Source organism: Lissotriton vulgaris, chromosome 1_1, assembly GCF_964263255.1.
Source record: "Lissotriton vulgaris chromosome 1_1, aLisVul1.2, whole genome shotgun sequence".
NCBI lineage: Eukaryota > Metazoa > Chordata > Amphibia > Caudata > Salamandridae > Lissotriton > Lissotriton vulgaris.
The window spans coordinates 552,807,892-552,824,037 of record NC_141685.1 but is presented as its reverse complement, the minus strand read 5'-3'; the positions used below and the strand labels follow the sequence as shown (position 1 = coordinate 552,824,037).

The 16,146-nt window shown below is 53.8% G+C and overlaps 1 protein-coding gene across 1 annotated transcript in view; it reads right to left on the bottom strand.

Annotated features, from left to right (window-relative positions):
* HFM1 (helicase for meiosis 1) overlaps nucleotides 1–16,146 on the bottom strand; it is a 2,890,879-nt gene that overhangs the window by 2,075,771 nt on the left and 798,962 nt on the right. The window contains exon 9 of the mRNA XM_086925623.1: nucleotides 2,363–2,440. Within this exon, the coding sequence (XP_086781749.1) occupies nucleotides 2,363–2,440 (78 nt within the window). The remainder of the gene's footprint in view (nucleotides 1–2,362; nucleotides 2,441–16,146) is intronic.

Genomic DNA, 16,146 nt, shown 5'->3' with positions numbered 1-16,146 from the left:
GCGTCGGAAAATGCCAATCCGGCTCCGTATGGGAGTCAGGAATGATGATGGGGCAGCCCCAACACTGGCCATTTGTGTCACCGGGGTAGCGTTAATGGAGCAGTTGCCGGGAAAGTCGGGGTCAAGGTTTAAAGTTGAGGTCGCTTGTCTGCGGCCACTCCGGATCTGTCAATGTATCCCTGGTGCCTGACTAACACCGAAGGCTAAGCTGCCAGCGGAAGACCAGTAGGGGCCCCTTCAGGCCCCGTGGGGCCTGAAGGCGCTCTAGAGAGGTTCGGCCACTAAAGATAAGTTGCACGGCCTCGTAAATTTCTTTCAGTTGGGAAGGGAGTCGCTCCGACTTCTGGAAACTTATGGAGACGAGGAGACAGCCCAGGCTCCACCACAGAGCTAGGTTTTAAGTGCCGACAGCCGCGCAATTGGTCCGAAGACTTGCACGGCGAAGTCGCAAACCTCTTTGACTACTTCTCAAAAAGTCTTCCCTCCATGTCCTTTAGAGTTTGAAAAGGAAATGTCTTGCCAATGTCACAGCTTGAAGTTTGACAATAAGTGCCCTGGTTGTGTGGCGCATTTGTAGAAATCTTTTGTCAACAGTCTGAGCAGGATTTTAAGAGAGATATCTCCTTCTTTGCCATTGTGACAGTTGGTGATGACCCCCTAGGCCAACTTAAGTATAACAACCCTAGAAACAACTATGATTGGCTGAAGTTGAAACTAAGGCTGGATTAAATCCAAGTTTGACAAAATAGTCAAAATACAGTAAATGTAAGGTTTGAGATAGTAAAATGTAGAGTTCGTTCTAGGGACTCCCTCACACATAACATGTAGTAGAAATCTAATCAATTGTGGTACTTTAAGAAGAGCAGAGAGTTCAGCATTTCCACCTAATAGCCTGAACTTTGGGTTGTTTCAAATGAGATGAATGTGCTACAAAACAAACACCAGTAAGGGGCATATTGCCATTTTAACACTGTTAACTGCTGCTTTAAAAATACATGTGATTCCCAGTCTGAACACAAGGAATGATTCACACATGTGATTCTATAAAATATCCAATGCTAGCTGTACATTTAAATGGGGTTGCCCTCAATTCTGAAAAATGTTTTAAAAGAGGTATTGCAACTAATTGTTTTGAGCACATTTTCCACATATTCAAGCTGTTCACTGTTGGGAAGAGGGCATGTTATTATTACATTTGCTGAGTGCTCTTTATGTGCATATGAATTTGTGGGGCACCAGCCAGCTACTTCTACAGATTAATAACATTACAATCCTTAGGTATTTCAATTTGCACTCAAAGCCGTTTCTCTCCTTCACAATAAGGCTCCAGTTCATCTAAACCATCAACTCTCAATCATTCAACATATGCTTAACATATGCTTAACATACCATAGTATGCAACATTGTCTCAACTTATGTAGACAGGTTGTGGTAAAAAGTGCAAACTGTTGAATGACAATTTGTCTGTAAAGGAGCATGTGATAGTAGCAAATTCCACTAGAAACTTGCAGCCACATGCATCAAAGGAAATTGCATTCGCAAACGGTGCGAATCGCAAAATTCGGCCGTTTGCGAATGCAATTCCCATTTTTGGGATGCATTAACATTTTTGTAATTTTCGCAATTTAAGAAATCGCAAAATTGCGATTTCTTAAATTGCGATTGCATTTAAGAATCTCAAATTGAGATCCCTTAAATGCAATGCGTCAAACTCTAAAAATTTGCTAATTTGCAAATAAGGGAAGCAAATTACCATGAAGTTGACCTTCATGGTAATTTGCGAAAACTTGGAAAAATTCACTAAAGTGCATTTTTCAAAGTTCCATTTTACACACACACATGCCCTTGGGGCATGTGAGTGTGCAAAATGTACTTCTAAGCAGATTTCAGGGGTGCAACAGGGTGTCCTTTGGACACCCCTGCACCCTTGAAATTGCATTCTTAATTTGCGCATTTCTAATGGTGAATTGCAAATTAAGAATGTCTTTCCATTCATTCCTATGGGCCTCTAGGCCCATAGGAATGGATGGGGAAGTATTCCTTAATTGCGATTCTCAATTAGAGAATCACAATTAAGGAATTTTAAGAAATCGCTATTTTTATAGCGATTTCTTGATGCATTGCAGTTTGCAATTCCTTAATTGCGATTCCTTATTTTTCGCAATTAAGGAATCGCAAAATGCAATATTGATGCATGTGCCCGTTAGTCAGTTAAGAGGTAGGGATCACTATATTTTTAGTTCACTTGCAATGTGCACTGTACCTCTGTCTAGCAGTAGTTATATGCTGGATTTAATCTTATCCCTAATAAAAATCTCAGAAAATAGTTTCACTTTCAAAACAAATGCTAATAGATTATTACCTCATCAATGAGAAACAGGCGTACAAGTTGAACCAAAGTGTTGTCCCTCCATTTTCTGGTCATGCTGTCCCATTTTTCCTAGACAAAGTAGTTTAAGAGTGTTACTAAAATTACATTTTTCAAATGTGCAATATGCTTTCAAGATGCTTTTAACAATCTTAAACAATGTTTTATCACTTGTCACAAAACAATATCAAGAGGAAACTTTTATTTTTTAATCCAGTAGCAAAATGTTAGGATATTGACAACACCAGCACACTTTATACACCTTAATTACTACACAGAGAAAAGCGGGGGCTAACATTTGCTGATGGAATTAGCAGTTCCTGTATATTTGTCTTTCTCTTTTACCTTTACTTACTGATAGCATATCTCAGCAACAGAGTCCATGGAAGGGGCGTGGCTAACCGGGCCAAGATGGCGGGCGCACCTTAGAAAGGCTTCACACTGCTGCCCAGTTATTCAGTGTTTATCCTCGACACGATTCAATTGCAGTTACCGCACGCATGGTCGCTGACCACACAGGTAGGGTGCAAATAATATTTATTCTGCTCGCTGTGCTTGGATACACGTCTGCTCCTGCTGCCCACTTCCTTTGTTCTGCCCCCTCGCCACACCCTGATTGGATGTGGTGTCCGGTGACCTCCTTGCCCCTTGTCCAGCTCGGGGTCTTAGTGCCCACTCCAGGACACTACATCTCACCCCTTTGTCACAAAGACATGACGAGAAACACACAGTCAGAAATCAGAGATGGAGTGATAGAAGCAAAGATGGAACAATAAATAGATACATGGAGAGGTGTATCACATTTCTTCTATTAGTCTTTTCGTTCTCGTTGTCGCTCTTCTTGGTCGTGCCTCGTGTCCTGGCCTCAGGCTGGCCCCTTGTCATCTTCTTTTTCCTTTTCATTTCGCTCCAGCTCGGCAGTCACAACCATGCCATTTGCCTGTGGCCACAGCTGTGTTGTATTCCTAGGTAGGCCATAAATCTGCAAAATTCATCCCCCCGAATAACGCCGCCACACAGGTAGGGTGCAAATAATACTTATTCTGCTCGCTGTGCTTGGAAACACGTCTGCTCCTGCTGTCCACTTCCTTCGTTCTCCCCCCTCCCCACACCCTGACCGGATGTGGTGTCCGGTGACCTCCTTGCCCCTTGTCCAGCTCGGGGTCCTAGTGCCCACTCCAGGACACTAAAGTTGCCTTCCCAGGATCGCCCTACACCCACTGTATCCCTTCTGCAGGCTGACCGACTCGTCCCCGCAGGGGACCCTCATAAGAGGGCGGCCCCCTTAGTGCCACAAGATGGCACGCGAGTCAGCAGCCTAGTGTATTTGGGCGTACCTTCGTAGAAGGCACATCACTTCCGGCCGTAGGCAGGGCAGAAGTGTATATAGTCTCCCCCTCCTCTTCGGCGGCCTCTTTGTCTTCACTACCAAGATGTTTTGATGTGCCCAGGGTGCTGCTATTTTACGGTGAGTCCTGCTATGATCCCCACCTCATGCTCGCTCCCCCCATTCTGGGGGTCGCAGCTGGGCTGGGCGGCCTGCTTAGTCACGGGCCGCTGTGGTGGGGGTGTATCATCGTGTATCATTGGTCTCCCTTAGCAGCCCTGGGCCTGGGTCCCTGGCTCGGCGCGGACCCCACGAAATTGAATTAAGTGGGGGAGCCGCTGTGCTGGCATGTATATGTTGTGGGCCGGGGAGGTTTTAGATGGACAGATTGCTCGGCCCAGTCAAGCGGGTCGGGTGCGGGCGCCTCAGTCCCCCCTACCGCGGGCCACCCCTCGGGGTCTTCTGTTTTCCTTGGAGCAGAGTTGGGGGCGCGTTAGGGAGTAGAACGCCTCCTCGTGTAGGAGGGCCCAGCGAGGTGACCGTTCAGGTACGCTTACGACAATGTGCAAGTCGGGATTTCCTACCATGTACTGACAACCCAGCCCATCCTCTAGTGGATATTTCTGTCTTCCGTTAGCCATGCGTCTTCCCTTGTCTTGTTTCTCTTCCCGGGGTTGCGGGGAGGGGTGGGGGTATGGGGGGGGCGGGGGGTCTGTTCCCTGTTCGAGCTCCGTGGTCGGGTCAATGTAGTTGTTAGAAAATACTTTAGGCCGGGACAAGGGGATAGTGCCCATCAGGCCTGGCTTCGCGTGGCACGAAGGAATTTTAGGCATTCTTGGGCCTGGTTCGGTGGGGACACACGTGCGGGAAGCCACCTGACTTAATGGGCAAAGCTGCTGACGATCGAACTGGGGAAACATGCCCTAGTCTCGGCGCCAGCACTACAGCCTGTGATCCTGGGCAAATCACTTAAAATTCCCCTTAAAACACTATTTCCCCGGTCCTGGGGAAGAAACGAGGCCTTGTCGTAGGCGGCACTTTCCTCGAATAGGCCAACCTTTCTGGGCACGCCTGCCCGGGGGGTCTCCGGCCTGTGCTCGGGAGACCACGGTGTTCTGCCTGACGCTTGGGCGCGGCCCTCACTTGGATGTCGCATGGGGGGCCCCCGTTTTCTTGTGCGGGAGACCCGGGTTCGCGCCGCGAGGCCGCAGCCCTCCTGTGTCTCTGCGTTTTGCCCCCCCCTCGCGTCTGCACGTGTATGGTGCACGATGCTTGGGCAGGTGTTCCAAACCTTGGGGCCTAGCACGCCGTGCAGTTCGATATGTGTCTTGCTCAAGGCCAGGTGCCATGCTGCTTGCCGGGTGCCCCGGCTGGAGGCCAGACGCCTCACCCATGGGAAGCTTCCTGTGCGGGCGTGTCCCCCGCTCGGGGTGACACAAGTCCCGTACCCCCCCCCCCCCCTGCGTACGCGAAGCACATGGGCGGGCGGATCAGTAGGCGTTAGGGGGGGAGATGCTTGTGCCGGGGAGAGGCTGTGGGTGTCGGGGCCACTCCTGAGTGTGCGCCCCGGCCTCCCCGCCAAGCTAGGCCGCGTGCCTGCCGCCCGGTTTGCCAGTTAGGATTGTGTCCAGAGGGAGGTTTCCGGGCAGGCGGTGCAGGGCTACCAGGGGGTGGCATGCGACGGCAGCTACAGCAGGGTCTAGGGTGACGCGAGGCGCGTCAGGGTGTGTAGGTTGCCAGCCTGCCCTGGGTCAGGGTCCTGCATTTCGCAGTGGGAGGAACCGAGTCATGCCCCCACCCCCTGGCAATGTGCGTTTGGGAATTTACACTACTGGCGGGACAGTGTGCGGGGGCAATGTTCCTTGGAATGTGCTGGACTAACGTTTGTGTATCTGCAGGAAGGGTATCTCACATTACACGCTGAGGATGGGCCATGGCAAAGCCGGAAGCAGGGGCCAATGACACCGGAAGACAAGGAAAAGGCCCAAGAATATGAAGCGAAACGGAAAAGGAGGGGGAAACAGTTGATAAATATTTCATTTACATTACAGGTCACAGAGGAAAAACCACGAGCGGGAACGAGCGAGGATGGTACCTTTGAGAAAGGCATAAAAGAGCTGGTAACAGGTATAGGGAAGAGTATGGTGAAAAGGGGGAGGCAAAGGTTGGCGCGGGCACGCTCTGGGGACATAAAACCAACAGAGTTTCTGATAAGAGGAGTTCCCACTCATAGGCCTTGCCTCTAATGCGTGTATTTTCTCTCCCTTGCCCCCCCGCCCATTTCCTACTCGCTCGCTGAGGAGTCCCCGGCATTGCGCGCTTCCGCTCGATACGTCTCTTTATACGCCGTACGTCATGTAAGTATGCTGGGGATGGGGGAGCACGCTTCCTCGGCGGAGAGGTGGGCGTAGACCGGTCTCTGGTTTTTCTCTTTTACCTTGTGGCTGACCCACTTTTTTATCCCCAGATTGCCGGGCCGCGGGACAGCAGAAGTGAGCATAGATAGCCAGTGTGCCCCTTCCCTTTTTCCGGAGACTTCCCAGGTCGAGGATTCATCGCCAGGCCCATCCCAAGAAGCACAATCGGCGGATTTTATCAAGTTGGCTAAACTCAAAGGCTTAGCGTGGGTACACAGCGTGTTGCATGCCCCCGAGCCAGATGACTCTGGAATTGCGATTCGCCCCCGTCGGAACTCATGCCCAGCGCGGATGCGGTCCCATCCAGACCCAAACGGGTTGCAAACCCACTGTCAGGGACTTCCCTCAAGAACCCATACCACCACCTAGAAGAAGAACTGTGACAAACCCCCGGGAGGTCTTACCCCAGGTGGCGGTTCCCCTGCCCCCGACACCGGTCATCGCGAAAGATGGCCCGCTGTCCAAGGTAATTACGCGACCAGGGACGATCTGGCTAAAATGTTGGACACCATGAACGCTTTTATGTCACGTTTTCAAGCAGGGTCAGGAGTTGCTAGCCCGTCTCTAGGGGGCTCCAATGTAATTGGCATAGGGAGTGCCGCACCTTCTGCCACAAGTATGTGGGTCACGGGGCAGCCAGGTGGTCTTGGGGGGGCCGCGCCGGCGGCAAGTGCTCCGGCAACCAGCAGCGCGGTGGTGCCCAGTGCGGTGCCTCCCCCTGTTGCTACACACCCAGTTCCCGGGTCGGTCCCGCACGCAGCTAGCAGCAACTCAGGGGTCCCCTCTCCTGTGATCCCAACGCCCACTTCATCCCCTCCCATGGTCTTATCAGTTACCACCGCCCGCTGTTGTCTGGGCGATGTTCCTTGGCCTGGCAAGTGCCGCAGGCCGCTAAGGAGGGGATCTGGAAGCGGGAGTTCATAGACATTTTCACGCTGCTCATGCTGGGGAAGGAGGGCTTAGACGCCAGAAAGATAGGGGCCAAGGAGGACGAGAAGAAGGTCAAGTACCAGCCTTGGCCAGAGAAGAACATTGCAATCTGGTTAGAGGCATTTTTCATCCTAGCTTCCATCACCATGGAAACATTTTTAGAGCAGGGCCCGGGGTTGGTACAGTACTCACAGATCATTCATAATGAGGCCATCAAATGGGGGGAAATGGGTTGGGTGAACTACGACAGGGAATTCAGGAGAAAGATGTCGCAGTGCCCAGAAATGAGCTAAGATCAGAAAGAAGTGTAGCTCTGGATGGAACACATGGGTGCTCGCGCACAACAGAATCCTGGCCCGCAGATCTCCCACTATGGGGGCAGCAGTCCCAGGGGGGGCCCTTTCAGTCAGGGGCCAGGGGCAAACATGCCTTTCGCGGAGCTCGCAGAGGGGGAGGACTTAGAGGAGGCTTCAAGAGATCCCCACCAGGGACGTGTCGCTTGTTTAACAACGGGTCATGCTCCTGGGGTAAGACGTGCAAATTCCTGCATGCATGTAACACTTGTGGGGGGCCTCACCCAGCAGCTTCCTGACAATCCAAGCAAGGCTCACATCCAGCAGGGAGAGGTGGGAACCAAGCTTGAGTCAGTCAGCACGCCTCCAGTCAAGGTTCTCCCCCCCCCCCCCCCTCTCCACCCCTTGCACGCTCCTGTGCAGCGCATGGCCGGGGGCGGCGTCCCAAGTCATCCTTCTTCTGTGTCCCAGGTGTTGCCCTCCTCCTCTCCTAGGGGGTCTGAATTAGGGGGTTCCCCATATATCTTGGACAACCTCACCCCTTTACTTAGACGATATCCTATTGAGGCGGACAGCTGTCTGCTGTTGTGTGGGTTCCATGAAGGCTTTAAGATTCCTTACGTAGGTGCCCTAGGCAGCAGAGAAGCAGACAACCTTAAATCAGCGAGGAACCAGCCAGGGGTTGTCTGGGCGAAAGTAGAGAAGGAGAGAGCTTTAGGCCGTGTGGGGGGACCTTTCCCGCATCACCCGCTGGAGAATATTGGGGTCTCGCCCCTGGGGGTCGTTCCCAAGAAAGAACCAGGTGCGTTCAGATTAATTCATCATCTCTCCTACCCAGAAGGAGCGTCTGCCAACCATGGTTTGGAGGAAGGAACATGCTCTGTGTCATATTGTACACTGGACGTGGCACTGGACCTAGTTAGGCGGGCGGGCAAAGGGGCCTGGTTGGCAAAGGCAGACATTGAATCTGCTTTTCGCCTCCTACCAGTCCACCCGAGCAGCTATCACCTACTGGGTTTCAAGCTGGACGGCAAATACTATTATGACAAATGCATGCCCATGGGTTGCGCTGTGTCTTGTGCGTATTTCAAAGCTTTCAGTTGTTTCTTACAATGGGCTCTCCAAGACACCTACGGGTGGAAGGAGTGACTCATTACCTGGACGACTTCTTGTTCATCGGGAGTGATGGGACACAGCACTGTTCTCAAGCATTGGCAGACTTTGTGCAGCTAGCAGGTCATGTGGGGGTCCCCCTCACCCCAGGCAAGACAGTGGGTCTGGCACAAGTGTTAACTTTCCTGGGTATAGAGTTCGACACCATTGCAGGGGAATCCAGACTGCTGGCAGACAAAGTGCGCGACCTTGCGAATCAGATCCATGCGCTTGCGGGACTAGACAGGGCCTCCCTCGAGTGCATCCAAAGCATATTAGGGAAGCTCAATTTAGCAGCCAGAATCATCCCAGCGGGTAGGGTGTTTGCCAGGAGGCTCGCCAGGGCCACCGCTAAGGTTTTTAAGAAACCCCACATGGTGAAGCTGAGCAAAGGCATGCAGCATGACCTGGCCATGTGGGCAGGGTTCCTGTCCATTTTCAATGGGGCAGTGATCTGGAGGGAACCCTGGGCGGCCAGCCCTGAACTCGCTCTGTATACTGACGCTTCGGGTAGGCATGGGTTTGGGGCCATCTTAGACAGAGAATGGTATGCGGAAAATTGGCCCGCAGTCTGGCACAAGAAAAAGGTTACATCTAAGATCACAGTACTAGAATTGTTCCCCATTGTTGTGGCTTTTCACTTATGGCCTGCAGTGCTGTCAGCCAAACGAGTCCTGCTGTGGCCGGACAACCTGGCAGTGGTGCAGGCCATAAACTTGCATTATGCCTCCTTTGAGAACTGGTGAGGGCGTGTTTGTTCAATAATGTTGAATGCAGGGCGCGGCACATTCAAGGTACCCAGAACATTGCGGCTGAAGCTCTCTCTCGTTTTCAGTGGCGCCGATTCCGGGAAGCCTGGCCGAGAGCGAGAGAAGAAGCGACCCCCTTCCCAGCACACCTCTGGTACCTGTTGAAGTGGAAAGGCAAATGAGGGGGCTGGGGGAACTGGCTTTAGCTCTAAGAACCATCATGAGATACAGGGCCTGCATTAAAAAAAATTGCGCTACAGTAGGAGCCTGGGAGGACAGGGAGGCATCCCTAGAAGTGAGGGTTCAGTCCTTCATACTATGGGCCAAGGACAGCTTGAAGAGCCACTCCTGGATCTCAGGCCACCTAGCAGCCATCAACCATCACGCCAAACTCAGGGGGCAAGCTGACCCGACCAAAACGTTCATGGTCAGGGCAGCACTAAAGGGATGGTCTTGGAGCACACCTGAGGCACCTAACACTAGATCCCCGATAGACTTGCAGACACTCCAAGCGATGATCGACTGGGTGCACGAGGCCACTAGCTCAGACTTCGAGGCAGCGTTGTTCGCAACTACTTTCAGCTTGGCTTTCCTTGGGGCCTTCAGGATCAGCGAGTTGGTTGCCAAATCTAAGAATGATTTGTCTGGGGTGGCACTGTTGCGTCTTGATGTGTGCCCCTCTGGCGACGCGCTCAAAATCACTTTAAGACAATCTAAGACAGATCAGCGGGGGAGAGGCAAAGTGTTTTGGCTGCACAACTTCGGAGTAAGTAAATATTGCCCTAGTAGGCAAGTACCTAGACTTACGCCCGGCCTCAGACGGCTACTTTCTGTTACACGGGGACGGCTCCCCCCTCACCAAGTATCGCACAAGTTACTACTTGTGTAACGATATATCTGTAAGAGACATTAGTTAGTGATAGATTCCTTACCTTAGAATATCCCCAGGCGTCAGACTGGATCCGGAAAATTTTGCGTCGCAATACCCGTGCGCGCTGGCAGGCGTCGTCCACGGCTCCGCGTCCATCGTTCGCGTCGTTAGCGCCGGAATGACATCGTCGGAGTACATAGACGCCGCCCATGCGCGCTGACGTCAGTTCTGATACACAGCTTTTCCGCGCCAGATACGCAGAGCCATGATAGAACCAACACTGGTGCCATGAAACTAGGGCCCTGAAAGGGGATGACCTTAACCCTAGATATCGGTTCGCAGAACGGGGAGGATGGGTAATTAATGTCTCTTACAGATATACTGTTACACAAGTAGTAACTTGTGTATCTGAAAGAGACACGTTAGTGATAGATTCCTTGCCTTAGAATAGATACCCCCGCAATACCAACCCAAGGTGGTGGGTCTGCAAACCAATAATCACACCAGAAAGTCCTGGAGGACGGAACGGCAAAAGAAGCCATCCCTCCGGACTTGGCTGTCCAGGCAATAGTGTCTTGCAAACGTGTGCAGCGAGGCCCACGTAGCTGCCTGGCAAATGTCCTGCAAGGGCACTCCTCGGCCCAAGGCAGTGGTCGTCGTCGTGGCCCGAGTGGAATGAGCCCTCAGCCCAACAGGGGGTTCCTTCTTAGCCAAGGAGTAAAACGCCTGGATACACAAGATGATCGACCGCGAGATGGTCCGCTTGTGCACCGCCTTTCCCTTCTTAGCGCCCACGTAACCAACAAAGAGTTGGTCATCCACCCGGAACTGGCGTGTGCAATCCAGATAGTAAGAGAGCGCACGTTTTGGGTCCAGACGGTGGAGCCTCTCTTCCTCTTTCGAGGGATGCGGAGGCGGAAAGAAGGTGGGCAAGGTAATGGACTGCCTGATGTGGAAGGCCGTGACAACCTTGGGCAGGAAAGAGGGTCTTGTCTGCAACACAACCTTGTCCGGATGAACAGAGAGGAAAGGAGGTGTAGAAGAAAGAGCCTGGAGCTCACTCACTCTGCTGGCAGAGGTGATGGCAACCAGGAAGGCAGTCTTCAAGCCCTCAGAGAGTATGTCTTGCTTTCGGCGGGCACTGCAAGACAGTTGCAGTGGTGGCTCACGGACCGCGATTGGGTCAGTGGCAGATCTCTCTCCCTACCCCACCCGGAGCACGTAGTTGTGACGGACTCGTCCCTCCTGGGCTGGGGGGGCCACATGGGAGAGGCGGAGATCAGAGGCCTCTGGTCTCCGGCGGAGTACCAGCTCCACATCAACCTTCTGGAGCTGCGGGCGATCCGTCTTGCACTAAAAGCATTCCTCCCCTCTGCAGCACCCACCTGTCCGATGTGACAGTGCGCCAGTGGAAGAGGTGATGGCGAACCCTGCCCCCCACTGGCGTCACATGGGCCTGAAAGCACGGACTAGGAGGGTTTTGAGTCAGGTGCTGCGGGGGAAGGTGTGGACTGGCCTCGCCGTGGTCCCCGACCGCCGCTACGGTGGTTTCCACTGCCACCACCGCGCTGTTGAACGTTCTGAGGCACGTGGCTGGCGGCACGTGTGGGGGCGCCCCTTCCTTGGCCACGAAAGGAGCAAAAGGCACCCGTTTGCTGGCGTGGGGCCGAGAGGCCCAAGGACTTGGCCGTAGCCCGGGAGTCCTTAAAACGTTTAAGCGCATGGTCTGCCTTGTCGCCAAAGATGCGACGGCCATCGAACAGCATATCCAGAAGGGTAGCCTGGACATCGGCCGAAAAGTTGGCAGACCTCAACCATGCGTGGCATCGAACGGCCACCGTCGTTGCCATTGCCCTGCCCAGTGAGTCCGTTGTATCCAGCCCACACCGGATGGAATACCGTGCTGCATCTCGGCCCTCCGCAAGGGCTTGGGCGAGTTTTGCCCGGGCCTCCTCCGGACATTGTGGCAGCACTTCCACGACCGTGTCCCACAGGGTGTGGGTTTAGCGGCCCAAGAGGCATGCAGTATTAACTGACCGCAGTCCCAAACTCAGGGACGGGAACACCTTCTTCCCGAACTGTTCGTACCTCTTAGATTCCCGATCGGGTTGGGCCATCGGGAATGCGGTCTGGGAAGTGGAGGCCTGGATGACCAGGCTCTCGGGGGAGGGATGGGTGGACAAAAAGCAAGGGTCGCCCGGGGCCGGGCGGTAGTGTCTGGCCACGTTCCTATCCACAGGCGGACCTGTGGCGGGCTTGGACCAAGTGCCCACAAGAAAGTCACACAAGGCCTCATTAAACGGAAGTTGAGGCTCACTGGAGCTTGCCTGCGGTTTAAGGACCTCGGTGAGGAGGTTAGTCCTCACGGCCGCGACAGGGAGCTCAAGGTTTAGGGCCTTGGCTGCCCTCGTCAACACTACACTATAAGCAGCCCCCTCCTCCGTAGCCGCGGTTGGAGGGTAGACAAACTCAGTGTCTGGCGAAGTGTCAATACCACTGGCCTCCCCAAGCTCATATGTCCAGTCCTGTTGAGACTGGCACTCCCGTGCCAGAGGTTCCTCAGACCCCTCCCAATCACCCTCGTCACCCATCTCCTGTAATTCAGGGTCAGCGGATGGGGCCAGTTCATGGAAATAGAAATCTCCAAAGGCTGTCGGTGGCGGCACCCAGAGGCGCTGCTCCGCCCCCGGAACCGGACCGAGGGTAGGATCAGGGACGGCGCCCATAGCAAGCACCGGGGGTGACACCCGCTGGGCAGGCGCTGGTGAGGTCGTGAGGTCGACCAGTGACGACCCGGATCCAGGGAGGGCCTGCGGCGCCGGGACCGAAGTCGCCGACGGCACCGGGGCCGAATCACCCGACGGCATCGGAGCCGAAGCACCCGACCCGCTAGGCCCTCCAGTCGGAGCCGCGGCCGCATCGAGCGAGCGTCGGGGTGGGTCAGAGGAACGATGATGTCTCTCCGACCTCTCATGCCTCTTACCTGAGGACTTGGATCCTGACGATCGATGTCCACTCCAGGAGCTGCGAGGGCTCCGACCCCGCGACGCGTCCCTCGACCTCCTGTGGGACCGGGACCTGGAGCGACGCGGGGCTGACTGACGGAGTTCCAGTTGCTTGCGGGACCGCTCCCGCCTAGCTTTAGATGTCAGGGCCCGGCAGTCGGAGCAGGTGCGGTCGTCGTGGTCGAGGCCTAAACACTTGAGGCACCGGCGATGGGGTTCGGTAACCGACATCAGTCGATCGCACCTGGAACAGGGTTTAAACTCGGGCATCCCTACCGGCACCGTAGGAGTCGAGTAGAGAAATGATCAAAAAGTTTAGTCAAAAAAGACTAAGGGGTAGAGCTTCTCCGGATCTGCGCTAGCTGGCGCGGTAAAAAGAAGAACTGACGTCAGCGCGCATGGGCGGCGTCTATGTACTCTGACGACGTCATTCCGGCGCTAACGACGACGGACGCCGGCACGCAGGGGTATTGCTACGCAAAATTTTCCGGATCCAGTCTGATGCCTGGGGATATTCTAAGGTAAGGAATCTATCACTAACATGTCTCTTTCAGACAGGTGGAGCATGTGATGCACGCATGTCTGGAGTTGTCAGGTGGGATTTCACCGGACAAGCATTTTTGTACCCATTCTTTCCGAATAGGCACAGCCACAACAGTGTATTTACAAGGCTTGCCAGAGGAGGGCATTAGACAAGTAGGGCGGTGGCAGTCTCACTGCTTCAAAAGATACATTAGACCATGAGTGCAGTAAACGGGCCCAGCCGGGATGAGTTCAGGAGAAGGGCAGTGTTTGAGGGAGTAGGAGCATACAATGTTATTAATGGTTGGCTTGCAGCCACCAAAAGTGATTCATATGCCAGGGCATGGCTTCCGGCTGGCAGCAGAGTGTTGTGTGATGTATTCTTTGCAGTGGTTTAGGTATGTTAATAAAACAATTTTGATGCAACACTTCTCTTTTATTTACCAGGAACAAAGGTCTGGGTGATGGGACACTCTTTTGTCTCCAGAATAGCACAATGGGCCGAAAGCAGGAAGTGGAAGAATGAGTTGCGCAACACTGAATTGGTGTGCCTGGGAACACTGGGCATGCGTTGGAATGGGTTGCTGGGCACGCTTCAGCGTGAACTGGGTAGGACCCCCCATCCTCCGGATGTGTTAATTATACACCTCGGGGGGAACGACCTACCGGCACTGGGCAAAAGGACTCTGTTGAGGGAAATGAAGGCATCCCTGTCCAAGATAAGCAGCATGTTAGGGACATGCTACCTGTGGTGGTCAGAGATCTTGCCACGTCTGGTGTGGCATGGGGCTCGCTCGGGTCAAGCTTTGGAGGTGGCGCGCAGGAGAGTTAATTGCGCGATGCGTAACTTCACCGAGAAAATGGGGTTTGGCTTCATAAGGCATGAGAAGCTGCAAGCCAAATCCACAGGTTGCTTCGCCACAGACGGAGTGCACCTTTCCAAAGTAGGCATGGACCTTTTTCTCCTAGACCTAGAAGAGGCATTATTAGGAGCAGGGTACAAGTAGGAGGGCGGACTCTGGTGGGGGGCCCTGGTTGCAGCGGTCGCCACACCCATGGCTGTAGCAGAGTTACAGGACGATCCAAAGGCGGAAAGGTACTCGGGAGTACCCTATCCAGGAGCACAAAGGGTGCTGAGGCCTATTATCCCCGGGAGATCTGTGCGGTGGACCCTGGGGTGCGACGGTACCCCGTTTATCCTACGGGTGTTTGAAAAACTGACAAACGGGGGTCGCTTGAATGCTCTGCCACTCGTAGGGGGGGGTGTGAGCAAGAGGGTGGACCAATGGTTCACCGGATATGGGAGGGGCTATCCTCTCACCACAACCGCTAAGCACCGCCTGGCCAAGGCCGCAATGCAATTTGGCCCATCAGGTGGTAAGCTGCGAGGGGCGGCTTACCGTTGGATCGTCTGTAAGATAACCGACCATGTTGGCATTTTTGTTATGCTAATAAACCTGGAGCAACTTTTTCCCATCATCATTTGTCTGGTCTGATTACTTATGGGATATGTATCTTGCTGTGGGGGGCTGGTTGCGGGCCGATATTGGCACTATGCGGGGTGACCGACTTGTCCCTGAAGGGGACCCTCATAAGAGGGTGGCCCCCTTAGTGCCACAAGATGGCACGCGAGTCAGCAGCCTAGTGTATTGGCGAACCTTCGTAGAAGGCACGTCACTTCCAGCCGGGGGAAGGTCGGAAGTATATATCGTCTCCCCCTCCTCTTCGGCGGCCTCTTTGTCCTCACTACCGAGATGTTTTCCCTCCCTTCCGCTTACCCGACATCTCAGGGTGGCAGGGGGGAGGTTTGTACGCTAACAGCTGTTATTTGTGTTGCAGGCGGAGTTACAGGATGATCCAGAAGCGGAAAGGTACTCAGGAGTACCCTATCCAGGAGCACAAAGGGTGCTGAGGCCTATTATCCCCGGGAGATCTATGGAGTGGACCCTGGGGTGCGACGGTGCCCCGTTTGTACTACGGGTGGTTGGAAACCTGACAACCGGGGGTTGCTTGAACTCTCTGCCCCTCGTAGGGGGGGGATGTGAGCAAGAGGGTGGACCAATGGTTCACCGGATATGGGAGGGGCTATCCTCTCACCACAACCGCTAAGCACCGCCTGGCCAAGGCCGCGATGCAATTTGGCCCATCAGATGGTAAGCTGCGAGGGGCGGCTTACCGTTGGATCGTCTGTAAGATAACCCACCATGTTGGCATTTTTGTTATGCTAATAAACCTGCAGGAACTTTTTCCCATCATCATTTGTCTGGTCTGATTACTTATGGGATATGTATCTTGCTGTGGGGGGCTGGTTGCGGGCCGATATTGGCACTATGCGGGGTGACCGACTCATCCCCGCAGGGGACCCTCATAAGAGGGCGGCCCCCTTAGTGCCACAAGATGGCACGCATGTCAGCAGCCTAGTGTATTTGGGCGTACCTTCGTAGAAGGCACGTCACTTCCGGCCGGCGGCAAGGCGGAAGTATATATAGTCTCCCCCTCCTCTTCGGCGGCC